Raw genomic sequence first — 20,052 nt, 5'->3', positions numbered from 1 at the left:
AAAAAAAAACAAAAACAGAAAGAAAGAAAGAAAGAAAGAAAGAAAGAAAGAAAGAAAGAAAGAAAGAAAGAAAGAAAGTGTAATGAGTGGTACAGGCCTTTAAAGCCAGCGGCAAACAGACCTCTGTGGGTTCAAGGCCAGCCTGATTGACATAGGAAAGCCTTGTCCTAACCCTTTCCATAAAAAGAATGTAATAGAACCTACATTATACAATGGGCGTATGCTTATGAAGCTTTGAAAGTAAGAGAGAACTAAGAAAAAGGGAGGAGAGGTAGAGCATCCAGAGCACGAGGCCAGGAGAGGGCCCTGTGGACAAGCATGGGGGACTGGACCCAACACAGTAACAGGAGGTTTGCTGGAGCCTACTCTAATACAAGGAAAGAGTTTAATTAATAATTAAGAGGGAAAGAGACCCCTGTCTTTTGAGGTAGGGCAGAGCAACTGTAAGGGACATTTGGGACCTTGTACCTGGTCACCTCAGCTCCCCTCCCTTCCCCTCCTTTTTCTTTTTGAGGCGGTCTCACTGTGTGACCCTGCTTCTGCCTCCTCGATGCTGGGATTAAAGGGACACACCACCACGCCCACCCAGCCCTCAATCCACCCTTACATAGGATTCACATTAGCAGGTATAGAAACAGTAATGGAAATAGAAAACAACAGTCTGGGAAGTAGCACAGTAGTATCTGTGTCCACAGGTGCTCGCCTCACAAAAAAATGTGACAGAAGCAAGAGAGTAGCATGATTTCACACTTTTCCACAAGCTAGTTCACATGCCATTTAAGGGGATGCCTTCTAAGTCCTGTGTCATCGGGCAGTTTTGTTGTGTAAATGTCATAGAGTAGATGGCTGCTGTGTCACTGACCTTGTCATGTGTGCCGTCCGTTGTTGACCGAAGTGTAGGAAGCAGTTGTGTGGAGCAATGCAGAGATGCTGCCGAGTGCTCAGTTAGTGTCTGTGCTAAGGCACTGCCACTTTGCTTGGCCTGTGGCTCTGCTTTTGTTTAAAGACGGGGTCTCTGTGGTAGCTGCTCTTAGCTATAAGCTGGAGCCTCCAGAGTTGCTGAGGCTATGCTGTGTACCATGATGTCAGGCTCACCCGCCTTTTGACGTCACGGGTGGAAGCTTCACTTCGGTGGTCACCTTGATAAAACAAAGGCAAAGATTCAGGAAACGTGTCAACTAGAAAATTAGAGTGTACCAGAAAGTCCTGTCTTTCCTCCTTTGTTTTCCAGCATTTCAGTCTGCCTTCCGAGCTCAGGGGCCCCTTGCCATACTGGAGCACTTTGATACGGTCTACAGCATATTACAGTAAGTGAAATCCACAGCTGGTGCTTTTGAAAGAACTGGTGGCTTTTTCTCTTGATTTTTGCATGTGAGTTTTGAAATTCCAAATTATGGGTTCACTGATAATTGGTTCTGGGCGCTGACATCCTTAGTGAGCGTTTATCCAGCTTGCCACTGTATTTACTTGACAATTCCCCAAATATTTTCACGTTAGATTCCTTAGAGCTGATCTTTGAGGATGGGTTCTGTAGGCTCCTGTCTCACTCCCACACTTTCTTTCCCTCATAGTCACTTTCGAAGTATAGAGCCTGGCCTCAAGGAAGACACCCTGGAATTCCTGAAGAAAGGTGTCTGGGATCTGGGGGCGGGGGCTGGAAGGTGTTGGTTATGTTTAGCAGTTTCTACATTTTCTCAGCCATGTGATGATATCAAGGCTGTTGTGATTCAGTTGGTTTAGCTAAGTCCAGGGACCTCTGACCTATTCAGGTCTGTAATCTTGGTGGTCGATACACAGTAATGTGCGTTCACTGTAAGGGCGGACCGACAAAAATTTTCCTACTCTTTGAATCACCTCACTCCAGTCGGGGTGATTCTCCGGCTGCCAGGGAGGAATTGTGGTAACTGGAATGAAAGTAGGAACAGTCTTATATTCGAGGTGCCAGGGTCAGGGGTCTTAAAGGACTTAGCTGTGTCATGGCCACTGAGAGATGACACATAGATCTTTGGTAATCTGATGGCTACGAGTGTTTGGAAGTTGGGTTATGTGAAGAAAGCCAATGAGACCAACCTCCAGATTCTTCTGCCCCTCACAGTGGTATCCCGCCACTCCCAGGAACTGTCGTCCATCCTGGATGATGCAGCTTTGAGTGGATCAGATAGAAGCGCCCACCTAAATGCCCTCAAAATGAACTGCTATGCCCTCATACGCCTCTTGGAGTCCTTTGAGAATATGACCAGCCAGACAAGCCTTATTGACCTGGACATTGGTGGGAAGGTAATTGGAAATCCCCGGCCTATTTTATGTGAGGGGGAAAGAAACCAATGATTTAGCATGTTCACTGTTCTTGCTTGGGGTCTAGGAGGGAGCGAGCACCTAAGGACCAGACCCCCTTCCCTGACAAGTAGCTCTTGTGCATTCTAGAGCTTACCCTCTGCTACTGCCTGACCTTGCCTTAATACTGAGTGCGGGCACGGAGACTAGATGGCCTCTGCTCTCTTTGACTGATCCCCACCCTCACTTTAGGGTAAGAGAGCCCGGGCCAAAGCAGCCCTTGGCTTTGACTGGGAGGAAGAGAGGCAACCGGTTCTTCAGCTGTTAACACAGCTGCTCCAGCTGGACATCCGGCACCTCTGGAACCACTCAGTAATTGAAGAAGAGTTTGTCAGGTGGGTAGTTAGGATGCAGCTTGAGCAGATGATCTAGAGCCTTCCAAAATGAGGTTCTGGTAATGAATGAGCCTTTTAAATACTTTATCCCTTAATTCTATTTGCAATAATACATAGGAGTATATATTATATACATACATACATACATACATACATACATACATACATACATACATACTGAATGGAATGTGTATTTCTCTTGTCCCCTCCCCCTTTTTATAAGACAATGGCTCACTGAAGTCTATGTAGACCAAACTGGGTTTGAGCTCACAGAAGTTCACGTGCCTTTGGCTCCCAAGTACTGGGATTAAAGGCATGTGCTACCACAATGAGATTCTCATTGTTAATATCCATACATTCATGAAGATGGGTTTACTAAAAATCCCCTGGGAGAAACTTGTGCATGGTGCACACCTTTAATCCTAGCACTTGGGAGGCAGAGGCAAGCCAATCTCTTGAGAGTTTGAGACCAGCCTGGTCAACGTAAAGACTTCTGGGCCGTCCAGGGCTGTATAGTGGTGAGGCTCTATCTCCAAATAAATAATGGTCGGGGAGGTAGCTGTCAGTAAAGCACTTGCCATGCAATCATGAGGGCTTGAGTTTGGTCCTCAGCATTCACGTCAAAAGCCAAATGAAGCACAGTGTTGAGGTAGAGACAGGCAGGTCTCTGGGACTCATGGCTGGCCAGCCCCGGGTCCCAGTTAGAGGCCCTATCTCAAAAAAAAAAGGCAAACAGCTCCTGAGAAATGAAACCCAAGATTGACCTCTGCTTTCCACATGCACAGACAGGAATACACACATACACACACACACTAAAACCAAAGTGAAAGTAAATGGCCAGTTAGTTACAGCAGATGTAATTTAAAAGTTTGTAAAGACTGAACTGAACTTCCCCCTTTTTTTTTTTTTTGGTTTTTCGAGACAGGGTTTCTCTGTATAGCCCTGGCTGACCTGGAACTCCTTTTGTAGACCAGGCTGGCCTCGAATTCAGAAATCCGCATGCCTCTGCCTCCCGAGTGCTGGGATTAAAGGCATGCACCACCACGCCCGGCTGAACTTCCCATTTTTAACAATGAGAAGTCTTCGCTAACCTTGCCTTACCATCTTCATCTTATATTCTGGCTTTTTGTTGTCATGGTAACTGGCTGCAATTTACTAAATCCTGAAGGAAAGAATCCTTGGTGTAGAATACAATTAGACTGAAAGAGCGAGCACTAGAAACTTTGAGATGGACATAGTAGGGGCAGGATGAGTAACGGCAGCTGCCTGGTATCTTGACTTCAGACAGCTCATTCCTTCCCGTTTGTCCTTTTTTTGTTTAGTTTGGTTACTGGCTGTTGCTACCGCCTTTTGGAGAATCCCACCATTAGTCACCAGAAGAATCGCTCCACCAAGGAGGCTGTAGCACACCTGCTTGGGGTGGCCTTGGTCCGCTACAACCATATGCTCAGTAAGTTGCCTTCTGCCTCACTCACTCCCACCCCCTGCCATGCAGCTCTCCCTGAATGACTAATGTTCTGCCTCCCAGGTGCAACTGTGAAGATCATCCAGATGTTGCAGCATTTTGAGCACCTGCCTCCTGTGCTGGTGACAGCTGTGAGTCTGTGGGCAACAGACTACGGGATGAAGAGCATCGTGGGAGAGATTGTAAGGTGATCTTCCCAGAGTGTCTGTGTTCCTGGGGCATGGGGGAAGAAAGAAAGTTAGGGGTCCTTTTTCCATGTGAGGTTGGATTCCTTCAGCCCTGAAGCCTGTTGGTTTCCCTTCTTGGGAATTCAGTAACTGAGCTTTCTTACTCTATCTGTTTTCTCCCCTGTAGAGAGATTGGACAGAAGTGTCCACAGGAGCTGAGTCGAGACACAGCAGGGGCAAAGGGCTTTGCGGCTTTCCTCACTGAGCTAGCAGAGCGAATCCCAGCTGTTCTGATGGCCAGCATGTGCATTCTGCTGGACCATCTGGATGGAGAGGTAGGCTGTCTGGGGAAGCTTGGATTGTGGAGGGGCTTTAGTGTTGAAATCACTCTTTCTCTCTCTTTCTTCTACACTTTAATGTGGTTCTGGGAATCAGACCAGGGATTTATACGTGTTAATAATAAGCATGCTCTAGCCGGGCGTGGTGGCGCATGCCTTTAATCCCAGCACTCAGGAGGCAGAGGCAGGTGGATTTCTGAGTTCGAGGACAGCCAGGGCTATACAGATAAACCCTGTCTCGAAACACACACACACACACACACACACAAATAATAAGCATGCTCTAAAAGTTGAAATTTTTTCTGTTAAACTTTTTTTTTTTTTTTTTTTTTTTTTAAATAAAGAGTAAGTATAAATTAATAAATTAACCAATCGTAGGTATAAGTTAAAATCAATATTACTTTGGCTTTTATTTTGTTTATCAAATACAAAAATGTTTCAATAACAAAAGACCACTCCTACAAGATGAAGTATATGAGATAAAAGGGAATTNTTTCTGAGTTTGAGGCCAGCCTGGTCTACAGAGTGAGTTCTAGGACAGCCAGGGCTACACACAGAAACCCTATCTTGAAAAAACAAAACAAAATAAAACAAAAAAGAAAAAAATTATGTGTGTAAGTATTTGGCTTGCGTGTAAGTCTGTGCAGAGGAAATGGGCACACTGACACTCAGAGTTGTCCTTTGAATTCTGCAAATGCTCCATGGTGCATGCGTGCTTGCTCCACACAAACACATGTCTCAAACATGCATATACAAAAGAATAAGAAAGGGGGGGGTTGCCATGTAGCCTTGGCTGTCCCCCAAGTTCCAGAATTGTAGATGTGCTGCCATGCCTGGTGAAGGTTCACAACTATCTTCTATCTCTCCCTTCCCCTCTCCCTTCGCAGTGTCTTACATAGCCTACCTAGGCTTGCCTCAAACTTGCTGTGTAGCCAAGTGCTAGAATTCCAGCCTTTTTTTTTTTTTTTTGCACACCCACACCTGGCTTCTAGGTTGTTTTTTGAGAAAGTAGCTTTCAGTTGGGCTCGAAGTGTGCGCCCGGAATCTGAGACCCAGAGGGCTGAGAGGAAGGAGGACCCAACTGAGGCTATAAAGCAAAACTGTCCCCCAAATAGAATTTCCCATATAGAAGACAAGGTTGTCTAGATTTACCACTGTGACATTCCTATGGGGAAACGTAGGAGGAGCCTTTTATAAGTGGTATTTCTGGATTTGTGCAGTTCTGGTAGACGAGATAGCCATGCCACAGCCTGTCTAATGAGGATGACTTAGCTTTGGTGCCCAGTCCATGCACTCCTTGGCCTGGAGCCTCTTGCCCCCATCTGGCTAGCCTCACTTTCTACAGACAGTGAGCCGTCTCAACCAAGCTGTGCTGTTCTCCCTTCTCTTTCCTGGATACTTGCTGGCCTCTTCCCAGGCTAGCGCTGGGTTCCTAGGTAAATGTCAAAGACAGTCTACTCATTGATCTCATTTTCTTTAACTTCTGTGTGCAACTGTTCTCTGGCTCTTGGCCGGGGCAAGGGGGAAAATCCCCTGCCCTGTTCTCTCCCGGATTACATAATAGGCTTCTTGGCACTGAGGCCGCTTTCTGCTCCTCTGTGTCCCTAAGGAGTAAGAAGGAAAGCAAATGTTTATTCATAAGGCTCAAACGTTTTGTGGCCTCATAGAAAGATGAGAAGAACTGTTTCTCAAATGTGCACTGATGGGTAGACCTGATTTAGGTTTTAATTGTTATTTGCCAGGCATGGTGGCGCTCATCTTAAATCCGGGTACTAAATTACTAAAAATACTGTTTAAGGGCTGATGAGATGGCTTGGTGGTTAAAAGCACTTTTTGGGGGGATGGGGGACTGGGTTCGATTCCTAACACCCAGTTCCAGAACATCTGGTGTCCTCTTGTGAATGGTTGATAGATCAGTATCCAAAGTCCACAGTTTACACTGACCCTGGATTTACTGAATACAGGGCACGCATGTGGTACACAGATATACTTGCAAGCTGAACACTCATACACATAAAATAAATTTTTTAATTATCTGTGATTACCTTTAGGCTATGTGTATATGAAATATTTGAAACATAGATATATTTTGCATTTTGATTTAGTTTCCATTCCTGAGATAACATGTATATACAGATATACAAAATCCAAAATACTGTGTTCCAAGCATTTCAGACTGAGTCCCCACCCTTTGATTTTGGCGCTTATTTATTTTCTTCTGACGTTTTCTGAGCAAACAAATCCACTTGGGTCTCAGCATCCTCTTTGATCTTGGGTACAAAGACCTAGACAGTTTACCAGAAAAGTCACAACTTAGCATAAGCAATCTAAACCAGAAGTGTTTAGGGAAAGAAATGTGTATATATAAGTTGAGAGATGTGTTCCAATGTTTCTCTCTCCTCTCTCTCAGAATTACATGATGCGCAATGCTGTGTTAGCAGCTATAGCCGAGATGGTACTGCAGGTTCTAAATGGTGACCAGCTAGAAGAATCGGCTCGAGAGACTAGAGATCAGTTTTTGGACATCTTGCAAGCTCATGGCCATGATGTGAACTCCTTTGTTCGGAGCCGTGTTTTGCAGCTCTTTACCCGAATTGTCCAACAGAAGGTGAACAACTTTCTCTGCTGGAACTCTTAAAAAGTCCTCCATGTACTCGCCATCCTGAAGAGAGACTGGCTGACCACTGTGCCATGCCTGTACCAGACCATGCCTAATAGATAGCAGCAGAGGCAGGAGAGTCAGTAGTTTAAGGTCATCCTTAGCCACACAGAAAGGTTGAAGGCCTGCAGGGCTATATGAGACCTTGCCTCAATTAAAAAAATTTTTTTCCTTTATTTTTATTGTATGCTTATGAATGTTTTGCCAGCTTGTGTCCATGTGCTACATGCATGCAGTACCCGTGGAGGCCAGACGAAGGTATCTTATTCCCTAGGATTGGAGTTACAGGTGGTTGCTAGCCATTATGTGGGTGCTGGGAATTGAACCCAGGTCCTCTGGAAGAGCAGCCAGTATTCTTAACCTTTGAGGTACCTTTCTCTAGCCCCTGAAAAAAAGTTTTGTTGTTTAAAAATAGATGCAGAATCTAGTAACTGCCCCAAAGAAGAGTCTAAAACATGAGATTTTTTTTTTTTAAATTAAGATTTATTTATTGTTCTATGTAAGAACGCTTTAGCTGTCTTCAGACACACAAGAAGAGGGAGTCAGGTCTCATTACGGGTAGTTGTGAGCCACTATGTGGTTGCTGAGATTTGAACTCAGGACCTAGAAGAAGAGTCAGTGCTCTTAACCACTAAGCCATCTCTCCAGCCCTTAAACTTGAGATTCTTTTTTTTTTTTTTTTTTAATTTATTTATTATATGTAAGTACACTGTAGCTGTCTTCAGACACTCCAGAATAGGATGTCAGATCTTAATACGAATGGTTGTGAGCCACCATGTGGTTGCTGGGATTTGAACTCAGGACCTTTGGAAGAGCAATTGGTGCTCTTAACCGCTAAGCCATCTCTCCAGCCCAAACTTGAGATTCTTATAAGCAGAGATAAGTTTTCCTTTTCCACAAAGGTGTTTGCTCCAGTTAAGGACTAAAGTATGTGGTGCTGACATATTTTATAATCCCACAGAAAAGCTGTAGAGTGAGTGTGTGGCTGGGTTTAGACTCAACAGTGGGTCCAACCTCTAAGTAGGGCTAAGCTTTTGTATTGAGCCGCATATGTGGCTATCTCCACTGAATCTGCCCCCACAGACTGCAGCTGGATGCTGTAGATGTGAATTGATTCTCTCTCTGCTCGTCTAGGTGCTCCCCCTGACCCGTTTCCAGGCAGTGGTGGCCTTGGCAGTGGGACGCCTGGCAGACAAGTCCGTGCTAGTGTGTAAGAATGCCATTCAGCTGCTGGCCAGCTTTCTAGCCAACAATCCCTTTTCCTGCAAGGTAAGGCACCGTGGTGTGTGCACAAGAGGGCGGGATGGAAATGGATGGAGTTCTGTTGCCTAGTGACATATACACCCTACCTCAACAGCTTAGTGATACCGACCTTGCTGGACCACTGCAGAAGGAGATTCAGAAATTACAAGAAATGAGAGCCCAGAGGCAAAGTGCAGCTGCGTGTGAGTAGTCCCTGCCTGGGGAGGCTGCCTTGCTTTCTCACTGTGGTCACAACCCCCAGGAAAGATGAACTAAGACTCCCCCCATTCAGCTGCAGCACTAGACCCAGAGGAGGAGTGGGACGCCATGTTGCCAGAATTGAAGTCTACCGTGCAGCAGCTCCTGAAACTTCCCCAAGAAGAGGTAGATCAACAAATTGCTGATGCAGAGACTGCAGAGGAGGTGAAAGGACGCATCCGCCAACTGCTTGCCAAGGCTAGTTACGAGTATGTGGAAGAACAGGGTGCTCTGACAATGTGTAGATTTAGAGTTAACCTTGGAGAGACTTAGGGGCCCTTAAAGATGATTTGAACTTATGTCCACTGCTGCGGGAAGTGACAGGTACTTTTGCTGTAGTAATATCTGATCAAATGCATATTCCACAACTGCTTTTCTACTTGGAAATGTTTTAGAAACTACTCAGGAGCTTAGTCTGTGACATAGCCCTGTAATTCTAGGGCCCTAGGTTTGGTCCCTAGAACTTAGTCTGTGACATAGGCCTGTAATTCTAGGGCCCTAGGTTTGGTCCCTAGAACTTCATGCAACTAAATGGACCTAGTATGATGGTGCATACCTGTAACCCCAGTGCTCAGGAGGCAGAAGCTGTGGGTGATGCAAGTTCGCAAGGTCTAAACAGCAAGTCTTCCTCACAGCCAGGCCTTTGTGGCAAGACTTTGTCTCCAAAAGGTGACAAGGGATGGCGATTGCTTGGTTGCTAGAGGGCTCTCCTCAGCTACGAAGCCCTGGCATAGCATAGACCAGTAGCTGTGTCACCTGCCATCTTTTTGTTTTTCTTGCTTGACATGAAACCCAGGAGCTTGCTAAGCATAGCTTCGCCACTGCGCTGGCCTATGCCACCCAGCCATGCCCGCCCTGTGATGTGTTTTGAGGCTCCTCAGTGTCACTGTGGGGCAGCAGCACTTGTTTGCATCCCAGGACTGGGGAGTCGGAAGTGGGAGGACTGAGAGTTGAAGGGCGACCTGGGATACCTAGTGAGTTCATGGCCATTGTGCTTAAGCCATAAAAGTAACAAATTACTGAAAGTCTGGTGGAAATCCATAGCAGGTTTTATACAGATGTTTGCAGTAGGTTTTTATTTTGTTTTGGCTTGTTTTTACATTTATTTAATTATGTGTTTACTTAACGGGTGGGATGTTCATGGTATAGCATTTGTAAAGGTCAGAGGACAATTTTGGAAATGAGTTCCCTCCCTGTGGGTTCTAGGCACTGAAGTCATTAAGCTCTGTGGTAGGCAGCCTTTCCTACTGAGCTATCTGGCTAGCGAGCTATCTGGCTAGCTCTGGGTTTAAGTTTATTCAAGTTCTTTGAGGACCACAGTAAAGGCTCGGGGGGGGGGGGTGTTGTATTTGACTGCTTAGTAGGAACTGCTCATCTTTTTAAGCATGAGATATCCCTTTTCTATAGGGTACTGCATGTAGGGGCTGGATGAAATTGTTAGGTAGGATCCCTTACAAGGCCTTCAGGGACATGGGTCTGGTGCTAAATTGGTGACAGGCTGCTGCTGTTCTTTTTAGACAGGCTATTATTCTCACTCGGGAAGCTACCAGTCGCTTCCAGGAGTCTGAACCCTTCAGTCACACAGAGCCAGAGGAGAGCGACTTCCTGAATCTCTTAGGAATCATCTTCAAAGGTAATCCTTTCAGTTAGCAAGCACAGCCTTGGGCTGAAGGAGGCTGGGGAAGTTGACACTTGCTTTGGAAGGGAAGTAGCCCAGTCATAGGGCACCTTTGCAAACTAGGGAGGTCTGCAGGAATTGAGAAAGGAACCAAGGTGTTTCAGAGCACATTGTAATTTCATACCTTCACGTTATTGAAGGAGATATGCAGGGATGTTGGTAGCCACTGGACTCCTGGTACACTTGTGCAAAACTATCCTGTACCTCTCTAATTCCTAGGCCCTGCAGCTTCCACACAGGGCTCTCATGGAGACACAGACCCAGGGCTGACTGGCAGTAAAGACTCTCCCAATGTGCCCGAGCCAGAGGGATCCCAAAGCAACGATGAGCTGGTGAAGCAGGAGATGCTGGTGCAGTATCTGCAGGATGCCTACAGCTTCTCCCAGAAGATTACAGAAGCCATTGGCATCATCAGCAAGATGATGTATGAGAATACAACTACAGGTAGGCCAGGTGCTTGTCGGAACACAGTTCTGCCTGCTCAATGTTATTGCTGCCTGCACCCTGATCATCCTCATCATCAGACTTTACTTATTTCTGTGTGTATGAGTGTTTTGCCTACGTGTGTACTACATGCAGATTTGGTACCTGTAGAGAGCAGAAGAGGGAGTCAGGTTCTCTGAAGTTGGAACTAGGAATTGTTGTGAGCTACCGTGTGGGTACTGGGAATCAAACCTGGGACTTCTGAAAGAACAGTGAGTGTTAAGCAGTGTACTATCATCCAGTCCCTGATGCCTGCATCATTAAAAGGCAGAGGGCGCTTACCACTATTCACATTTTATAGTTACTTTGTTTAACCGTGTCCTGAGAGGGCATTCTAGAGTTCTCAGGGACAGGGACCTCTCCAGCCATGTTACTGTGTTACCAGGGGTTCTGTCTACAGGTTTTATGACATTTGCCAAGTAGATGGGTGATATTTGTATCTGTTCTCAGTGGTACAGGAGGTGATTGAGTTCTTTGTGATGGTATTCCAATTTGGGGTACCCCAGGCCCTGTTTGGGGTACGCCGCATGCTGCCTCTCATCTGGTCTAAGGAGCCTGGCGTCCGGGAAGCCGTGCTTAATGCGTACCGCCAACTCTACCTCAACCCGAAAGGGGATTCGGCCAGGTACATGGGGGTTCCTTCATCTTCTCAGGCTTGCCTAGTCTCTGAATGAGGAGTGTAGGGGTGTTCTGAGCTCATGGATGGGTCTACACCAGGCTCGGGGTACACTTGTGCACTCATTTAACCTAACAGCCTGTTTGCCAAGTTCAGAGTTCCAGTCTTAGTGACCACTGGTCGCTGTTGTCCCTACAGAGCCAAGGCGCAGACTTTGATTCACAACCTCTCGCTGTTGTTAGTGGACGCCTCCGTCGGTACCATTCAGTGTCTTGAGGAAATTGTAAGTCCACTCGGTCTTCTTCCCATTCCACAGTTACAGTTAGAGGCTGTTTCCTGTGTGCGGAGATCTGCTCAGCTCCACAAAGAAGTTTAAGATTAATTGCTTTCCCATTCCCAACTTTTGGTTTCCTTGTTTGTTTGCTGTTGGTTCGAGGCAGTTGTCTCACTGCGTAGCCCAGGCTGGCCTCCAACTCATAGACCTGTCACAGCTTCCTCAGTGTTCACATTCAGGTGTGTGCTACATGGTAGTAGCAGAGTAAGGCATGCTATAACACGTGTGTGCCTCCCAATGTTCTCACCCCCATCGGCAGCAACTCTGGAGTTGTCCTTCGTCCCTTGTGAAAGGAGGGTGAGGATCTATGAGGGAGGCTCAGGGAGAGGTCTGGAAAGGTGACTGGCTGTAGCCGGTTTTGCCTTACACACACACACAGCATAGGAGCTCCAGAAAAGATGTTCAGCCTCTGGGTAATGGAGGCCACAGAACTGCTTAAGGGTGGAGGTCAGGGCCTTACCCCAACAAGGTGGTACAAGTCAGCATGGTCCCCGGAAGTTCAGTCAGAGAGGGGGGGTGGGGATTGGAGAGAATTCCTGATAAAAAGTAAAGAAAATGCCCTGCCCAGCTGGAGAGTGAAGACATTTGTGTTCCGACTCAAGGGCATTATCCGCGGAAGATAATCCAGTTGGGAGCATGGGCTGAGACTAAATTGTGGAGGCCGCCGAATGCCTTCACGTCAGAGGAACCCCGGGTTTGAATGAGGTGAATTCCTGTGGGGGCATCCCCTGTCAGTAGAGAGTGGCGCCAGCGCTGGGCCTGACTACTGATGGCTACTTTTCCTTTCTGGGGAAAGAGGACCTGGTAGTGGCAAGGGACTTTCCTAGGCTGACTGCTGCTCAGGACTCCCACTGTAGCCAGAGAAGGGCTGAGGCACATGCTGAGATGACCTGCCTGTCACACAGAAGCCGGCTGGGGAAGAACCAGCAACAGGGTAGAAAGGCTGCCAGAGGCTCCCGTAGGGATACAGTGGTGAGGACAGGCAGGGCCTGCAGAAGCAGCTGTGGGTGGGCGACATGTGACCAACAGGTGTCAGCATTGCTGGGGAAAGGAAAAGGCAGAAAGGGCAGTAGCCCTGTCACAGATATATTGACTTGTGCTTACAGTAAGAAATATCCAGAATGCAGTCAGAGCTGTGCTCCTTGTAGAACTCATATTGTCCATTTGAATGTGTGACCTTGGAGTGCACCTTTGAAGAAAGCCATGAAGCAGGAGAATAGAGAATGGAGCAAGGAATACATCCTCACACTGTCCACAGCTGAGCCTCCTCCCCCTCCACTCCCACAGTAGCCAGGCACTGCTCCTGTCGGGGCACTCGTGTTGTCCTCAGACAGCTAGACCATGAGACTGATACGTTGAAGCAGACTTACTTATCTTCTCTCCTCAGCTTTGTGAGTTTGTGCAGAAGGATGAGATAAAGCCAGCGGTGATCCAGCTGCTGTGGGAACGGGCAACGGAGAAGGCACCATGCTCTCCTCTGGAGCGCTGCTCCTCTGTTATGCTTCTTGGCATGATGGCACGGTGAGGCTCAGACCCAGAAAGCCAGCAGAGTGGGGCAGGCAAGCCCTTTCCAAACCTCAGTAATAGCAGTGAGCCGAGTTGAGCTTTCTTGGGGTTGGCTGCCTGCGTGAAGAGGATACCCACCCGCTGTCTTCTGTAGTCACTAGCTCAAGGGCATCCAGGGAAGTGGTTGTAGTCCGGAGCTTTCTGTAGTGCTTCAGGGCTCTAGATACCCACCCCACAGTGGGCGCCGGTAACTTCCTCCATTGCTGTTGTCTCCCTCAGAACCCTGCCAGGGCTGCCTTTAACTCTGCTTTCCTTTCCCCAGAGGGAAACCAGAAATTGTAGGAAGCAACTTAGAGACTCTGGTGAGGGCGGGGCTGGAGGAAAAGTCTCCCCAGGACTACAGGCTGGCCCAACAAGTGTGCCTCGCCATTGCTAACATCTCAGACAGGAGGAAGGTAGGTCATGTGGGATGGCTGTGGCTCAGCTGAGAGTGGAGTGCTTCCTGTCGGCCTCCCCACTCTGGCCTTCTGTTCTCTTCTCAGCCTTCCCTGGGTGAACGGCACCCTCCCTTCCGGCTGCCTCCGGAGCACAGGTTGTTTGAGCGACTTCAGGAGATGGTCACAAAGGGTAAGCTATCCAGAAGGTCTAACATAGGTCTGCTTGGTCCCTTCCCAGAGAAATCACCTTCTCCTTTCTCTATAGGCTTTGCACACCCAGATCCCCTCTGGATCCCATTCAAAGAAGTAGCAGTGACCCTGACCTACCAATTGGCGGAGGGCCCTGAAGTGCTCTGTGCCCAGATGTTGCAAGGCTGTGCCAAGCAAGTCTTGGAGAAGCTTGAGAAGAATACCACTGAGGCAGACCCCAGTAAGTGGGCAGAGGCTTCATTGATCAGTGATGGGGTGGACAGCCAGCCTCTGCTGCTTTTCCTAAAGGGTCAGGAACCTCGGCCCACAACATCTCATTTTGTTCAGGTGGGGCCATTTTTTGCCGAGTCTCACCTTCTCCATGAGTAAGGAGTGGGTCTGGAAGTTTAGTGGGACTTAGCTCTTTTCCTTCCCTCTTCTTTAGAGGAAACAGCCCCTAAGCTCCCCACATTCCTGCTGATGAACCTGCTGTCCCTGGCTGGGGATGTGGCTCTACAGCAGATGGTCCATTTGGAACAGGCAGTGAGTGGAGAGCTGGGTCGGCGGCGAGTTCTTCGAGAAGAGCAGGAGCGTAGGACCAAGGACCCCAAGGAGAAGGTGAGTGGCCAGGGGCATTTTTCTGGTTTCCATGACCTCAGCTCCGGACATGCCTTTCTAGGAATCTCTGCTTCTGTACTAGTAAATGAAGAATCTGTCTCTTTGTTCCCCTGGGAAGGGTAGTGTCAACAAAGATGTCACAGTCTACCCATGCTCCCCCAGCAAGGGCTTTAGGTACATATAGACTGACTGTTCATTTGGTGTAAGATACCTCCTCCTCCGCTGAGGAGGCCTCTGAGTTTGTCTGAACACACACAGCACACACACAACACACCCCTCTCACCAGCCTGTGTTACTGGCCTGTCACCTGGTGGGATCCTGTGTCCTCTCTGTTGGAGGCTTTTTTGTCTTTCAAATAAATAAACCAGAGGCTTGCAGCAGTGTGGCAAAGCTTGACTTCTGCGACCTTGAACCACTGTCGGGCTGAACAGGATTTGTTTACCATTGTAAATTGACCACAGTCAATTGTGTCTTCAAAGGAAGAGATAGAGACCTGACTTAGCAACTTAAAAACTTACAAAAGAGACCTAGTTGTTCCTATCTCCATTCAGAAATTCTTTCTCTCTCTGGACATATTTGTCATTCCTGTGGACAGTTTTATAAAAGATGTCTAATGGGTAGAGAGATGGCTCAGAGATTAAGTGCACTTGAAGAGGACCTGAGTTCAGATCCCAGAACATACATGGTGGCTGCAAACCATCTGTAACTCCAACTCCAGGGAAACCCAGTGTCCTCTTCTGGCCTCCGTGTGCAGTGCACACATGTACGATTATATACATGCCGGGAGAGACTCATAAAACAAAACAAAAAAATGTTTAAAGTCTGTCTTAAAGCAGGGTGAAGTAGTACACGCCTTTAATGCCATTTCTTAAGAGACATTTGTGGCTAGCCCAATCTACATAAAAGTTTTAGGAGGGACTGGGCCATGTAAGAGCCTGTATCAAAGAAGAAAAGTGGTCACCCAACATCCCTGGCTTCTCTTCCTGCAGACCACAAGCTCTGAAACAACAATGGAGGAAGAATTGGGGCTGGTGGGGGCCACTGCTGACGACACAGAGGCGGAGCTCATCCGAAGCATCTGTGAGAAGGAGCTGTTGGACGGTAAGAAAGAGCGCTATGTGCCTTCCCCCAGTTGATATATAATCTGTCCCCAACCTGGACATGTTCTTCCATCAGGCAACCAGGTACTAGCTGCCTTTGTTCCACTGCTACTTAAAGTCTGCAACAGCCCTGGCTTATACAGCAACCCAGAGCTCTCTGCGGCTGCATCGCTGGCCCTTGGCAAGTTCTGCATGATCAGGTAGGCCCAGTTGGCTTCATTTCAAGGAAAATGAGATGGTACAGCCCTCTTGCTTTCCTGATGGTTCTCTCTTTGCCCTCAGTGCCCCTTTCTGCGACTCCCAGCTTCGTCTTCTATTCACCATGCTGGAAAAGTCTTCACTCCCCACTGTGCGGTCTAACCTCATGGTTGCCACAGGGGATCTGGCTATCCGCTTCCCTAACCTGGTGGATCCCTGGACTCCTCATCTGTATGCCCGGTAAGAGATCCCTGGGCCACCTGAAACCCACTAAGAGTTCACGGGCTCCTCCCCCACCTGTGGCACTGACTTCGGTACCTGCTAGCTATTCACCCTGTACAAGCAGGCCTGAAATGGCCACTGGAAGCTGAAGCGTCCCTCTAAAATCTTGCCTCCAAATCTCGTGGTCCCTGACTCCGGCCTTGGAGCTGCTTCTAAACTGGCATACTGAGGAACAATAGATCCTTGTTCTTAAGGCCTTCCTATTGTTCTCAAGGTACAAGCAAGAGTTCTTGATCTCAGTGACTAGAGCTTTTATTCCTAGCCTGCGAGACCCAGCTCAACAAGTTCGGAGGACGGCAGGGCTGGTGATGACGCATCTGATCCTGAAGGACATGGTGAAGGTGAAGGGGCAGGTGAGCGAGATGGCCGTGCTGCTCATCGACCCTGTGCCTCAGATCGCTGCCCTGGCCAAGAACTTCTTCAATGAGCTCTCCCACAAGGTGAGAGAAGCAGCTTGGGGCTTTGTGAGAGGAGATGGACAGGTGCCACTTCTGCCGGCTGCTCCCCACCTCATCGCATCCTCTTCCTCCTACAGGGCAATGCAATCTATAATCTCCTCCCCGATATCATCAGTCGCCTGTCAGACCCAGAGGGTGGAGTGGAAGAGGAGCCCTTCCACACCATCATGAAGTATGGCTCTTTAGATCTAGAGTGGTGTGTGTGTGTCTCACACAGACTTAGGAACCAGACACACTTGCAATCCTAGCTGGGATGGATGGGTGGGTGGGTGGGTGGGTGGGTGGATGGGTGGATGGAATGAAGAAGAGTGAACACAGGGCCTTGTGTGCCAGGCCAGCCCTCTTGCCGCTGTCTTCAGCTCTAGATGGACATTTTAACTGTACTTTCTCCACAAGTAACTTGGCCTGTTTGCCTGTCTTAACCGTATGAGATTGACAGGACTTGCTGCATAGTTCCTGAGACTCTTACTTACATAGGGTAGGGTGCTAGGTGAGGGTGAGGCACATAGTAGCAGGCACTAGGTGGCAGCTGTTATTTGCCTTCTCGATAAAGGGAAAGACTAGAGGGATGGGCAGTAGAAGGCCATGCAAAGAACTCTCTTCTAAAGCAAGGACAGAAGAGGCCATGGTGGGGTTGGGGTGGTGGATTCGGATTCGGTGCAGGAGCTCAGGAAGGGGTTTCCCGGCCAATCTGTATACTCTCTCCTCACAGGCAGCTCCTCTCCTACATCACCAAGGACAAGCAGACTGAGAGCTTGGTAGAGAAGCTGTGTCAACGGTTCCGCACAGCCCGGTATGCTGCCATTTTGGGACATCTTTGTGCCAAGAGGGAACTTTCAGAAGAGAGTCCCTGGTGCCATCCGTGGGAGACTGAAGGGGGAGGATGTGTGTGCCTCACAGAGTCTCCCTCCCTGCAGAACTGAGCGTCAGTACCGAGACCTAGCCTACTGTATGTCCCAGCTGCCCCTCACAGAGCGAGGTCTCCATAAGATGCTGGACAACTTTGAGTGCTTTGGCGATAAGCTGTTAGATGAGTCTGTCTTCAGTGCTTTCTTGTCAATTGTGGGCAAACTGCGTCGCGGGGCCAAGCCTGAAGGCAAGGTGAGTGGCCCTGTTGAGTTCCAGTGTAGTAAACTTAATCTGGCTTCCCTAAGTGCTCTGAGACTCCTGTCTGAACTTCCTGCCTTGCTAACCTCACTACAGCTATGGAACCAGAGCGACTTAAGACCAGATCTTAATTCCTGGTTCCTTTTTTAAAGGCCATCCATTTCCTTTTTCGTTAACATGCATTGGTATTTTGCCTGTGTTAATGTCTGTGTGAAGGTGCCAAGTCCCCTGGAATTGGAGTTAGACCGTTGTGGGCCCTGAGAACTGAACGCAGGTCTTCTGTAAGAGCAGCCATTGCTCTTAACCACTATGCCACCTTCCCAGCCCCAGTGAAGGCCATTTTCTACTTGAGATAGGATCTTGCTATGTAGACCCCACTGGCCTCCAACTAACAGAGATTCCCCTGCCTGTGTCTCCTGGTAGTAAAGGTGTGCCCCACATTCTTGGCACTAGACTGCTTCTTTAGAGTAGTTTCATGTTTAAAGCAAAAATAAGTAAGTAGAGCTCCCATTTGCTCCTGTCCCACACCCTCATGCCTCCACCCCATGAACTTCTTGTCCTGGTGTACGTGGTCCTGGATGAAGGAACTTGATTGACAGATCAGCATCCAAAGTCCACTCACTGGACACAGTGGCACATACTTGCCATTTGTCATACTGGGCATTTTCAGGACTCTGAGGCCACCTCATCCCCCACCCCTGTGATGGCATCAGTCAGTTGGAATCATAATTTTAGATTGGTTTCTTTAATTTTTTTCTCTTTCATGGCTGTTTCTTTTTAAGCAGGGAGATAATGTTTCCATCCCTGTCTTTAACTTTCTTTCCTCCAGGCTATAATAGATGAATTTGAGCAGAAGCTTCGTGCCTGTCACACCAGAGGCATGGATGGCATAGAGGAGCTTGAACCTGGCCAGGGAGGCAGCCAGCAAGCCCTGTCTGCCAAGAAGCCCTCCGCTGGTATGAGAGAGGGGCAAGCCCCCCGGGCTCCTACAAGTGGTCCCCACCTTTTGTGGTTTGTTTTGTGGTTTGTTTTGGGTTTTGAAATGGTCCCCTTGCGTTTTCTAGTCTCAAGGCTACAGCCTCTGACTTCTGTAGACTCAGACAATGACTTTGTCACACCTAAACCTCGACGTACCAAACCCCGTCGTCCACACACTCAGCAACGCAAGTCCCAGAGGAAAGCCAAAGTTGTCTTCTCGAGTGAGGAGTCCAGTGAGGACGGTATGATACACCCTCCCAACAGGACAGCATCCTGTGTGGGGTCTCCAGTGGGGCTTGCCTAGCTGTGGCATTCTTCCTGGCCATGTCTTCCCCACTGTGCAGCTCGGCTGACTTTCACAGTGTGCTGTGTATGTGTGTGTTTGTTTTGAGATCATTTTGCCCCATCTTTATGACTCAGCTTTTGTTCCTATAATTCTTTGAATAGAACTTTCAGCGGAGATGACAGAAGAAGAGACACCCAAGAGAACCACCCCCATCCGCAGAGCATCTAGGCAAAGACACAGGTCCTAGGAGCTGCCTTTGCCTAGTCCCATCCCTGCCGTGCAGGGTATCTTAGTGGATGATCTTGGATTCGGTCCCCACCCCGCCTTGTAGAAAGGCTTGTTGCCTGTGGTTTTTAACATGGAAATGGCCTTTGCATTAAGGTCTTTCTCTTAGAGCCCTACTGCCACTTTCCCTTTCTAAGAGCCTGTCCTCAATCACTGTTTTCTAATGAATAAATGTTTTTATAGACTTTTAAGCATTCTGTCCTGGCTGGTCTGTTTCATCGTTAGCCCAGATTCAGGCAGCATATGGTTAGCAGTCCAGAGAGAGAAGCCCAGGCTCCCCGAGCTGTCTCTGGATCTTCATGGCCGCTCTGTGCTGCCTCATCCCTGCACAACTGAAATTCTGTTGTAGAGAATTAGGTGGTTTCTAGGTTCATGTAAACACTTCTCAGCAGTCTGGGGTACTTTGCACCCCAGAAAACCTAGAGATGTATTTCTGTCTGCCTTGTGGAGCAGGGGGCTGCTGTGAGCACCCAGTCAGTGAAAGCCTTAGGACAAAGGCCACCTTCATGCACATTGCGTTCCAGAACACAGCATGTCAGAAGTACACAACTTGAGAAATGCTCTAGACCTACAATTTGTTTCTGTGTGCCCCACCCCATCCCCGAAGACTGGCAAATGACTCAGCCTGGCTAATGGCAGAGATCATGAACCCCACTCAGTTCTGCAGGTGACAAGGTCCATCTCCCCAGACTCTGTCCT

At 48.2% G+C, this 20,052-nt stretch overlaps 1 protein-coding gene and 1 non-coding gene across 2 annotated transcripts in view; both read left to right on the top strand.

Moving 5' to 3' along the window:
• Positions 1-19,544, top strand: part of Ncapd2 (non-SMC condensin I complex subunit D2) — a 22,888-nt gene extending 3,344 nt beyond the window's left edge. Inside the window, exons 3-32 of the mRNA XM_021190447.2 lie at positions 1,232-1,307; positions 1,572-1,630; positions 2,096-2,277; positions 2,527-2,669; positions 3,992-4,119; positions 4,198-4,321; positions 4,489-4,636; positions 7,050-7,247; positions 8,433-8,567; positions 8,656-8,743; positions 8,833-9,007; positions 10,316-10,431; positions 10,696-10,920; positions 11,410-11,584; positions 11,774-11,858; positions 13,297-13,430; positions 13,738-13,870; positions 13,958-14,042; positions 14,118-14,282; positions 14,487-14,659; positions 15,649-15,760; positions 15,836-15,959; positions 16,042-16,197; positions 16,502-16,679; positions 16,775-16,869; positions 17,410-17,490; positions 17,615-17,798; positions 18,634-18,760; positions 18,869-19,024; positions 19,230-19,544. Coding sequence (XP_021046106.1) covers positions 1,232-1,307; positions 1,572-1,630; positions 2,096-2,277; positions 2,527-2,669; positions 3,992-4,119; positions 4,198-4,321; positions 4,489-4,636; positions 7,050-7,247; positions 8,433-8,567; positions 8,656-8,743; positions 8,833-9,007; positions 10,316-10,431; positions 10,696-10,920; positions 11,410-11,584; positions 11,774-11,858; positions 13,297-13,430; positions 13,738-13,870; positions 13,958-14,042; positions 14,118-14,282; positions 14,487-14,659; positions 15,649-15,760; positions 15,836-15,959; positions 16,042-16,197; positions 16,502-16,679; positions 16,775-16,869; positions 17,410-17,490; positions 17,615-17,798; positions 18,634-18,760; positions 18,869-19,024; positions 19,230-19,315 — 4,046 coding nt within the window. The 3' untranslated portion in view covers positions 19,316-19,544. The remainder of the gene's footprint in view (positions 1-1,231; positions 1,308-1,571; positions 1,631-2,095; positions 2,278-2,526; positions 2,670-3,991; positions 4,120-4,197; positions 4,322-4,488; positions 4,637-7,049; positions 7,248-8,432; positions 8,568-8,655; positions 8,744-8,832; positions 9,008-10,315; positions 10,432-10,695; positions 10,921-11,409; positions 11,585-11,773; positions 11,859-13,296; positions 13,431-13,737; positions 13,871-13,957; positions 14,043-14,117; positions 14,283-14,486; positions 14,660-15,648; positions 15,761-15,835; positions 15,960-16,041; positions 16,198-16,501; positions 16,680-16,774; positions 16,870-17,409; positions 17,491-17,614; positions 17,799-18,633; positions 18,761-18,868; positions 19,025-19,229) is intronic.
• On the top strand, positions 1,698-2,022 carry LOC115063552. Its single transcript, XR_003843398.1, has one exon. It is a non-coding gene; the product is annotated as a small nucleolar RNA U85 (small nucleolar RNA).
• Positions 19,545-20,052: the final 508 nt, after the last annotated feature.

Source organism: Mus pahari, chromosome 2 (assembly GCF_900095145.1).
Source record: "Mus pahari chromosome 2, PAHARI_EIJ_v1.1, whole genome shotgun sequence".
NCBI lineage: Eukaryota > Metazoa > Chordata > Mammalia > Rodentia > Muridae > Mus > Mus pahari.
Note: the sequence above shows the minus strand (reverse complement) of the source record. Positions and strands in the feature narration are given on the sequence as shown.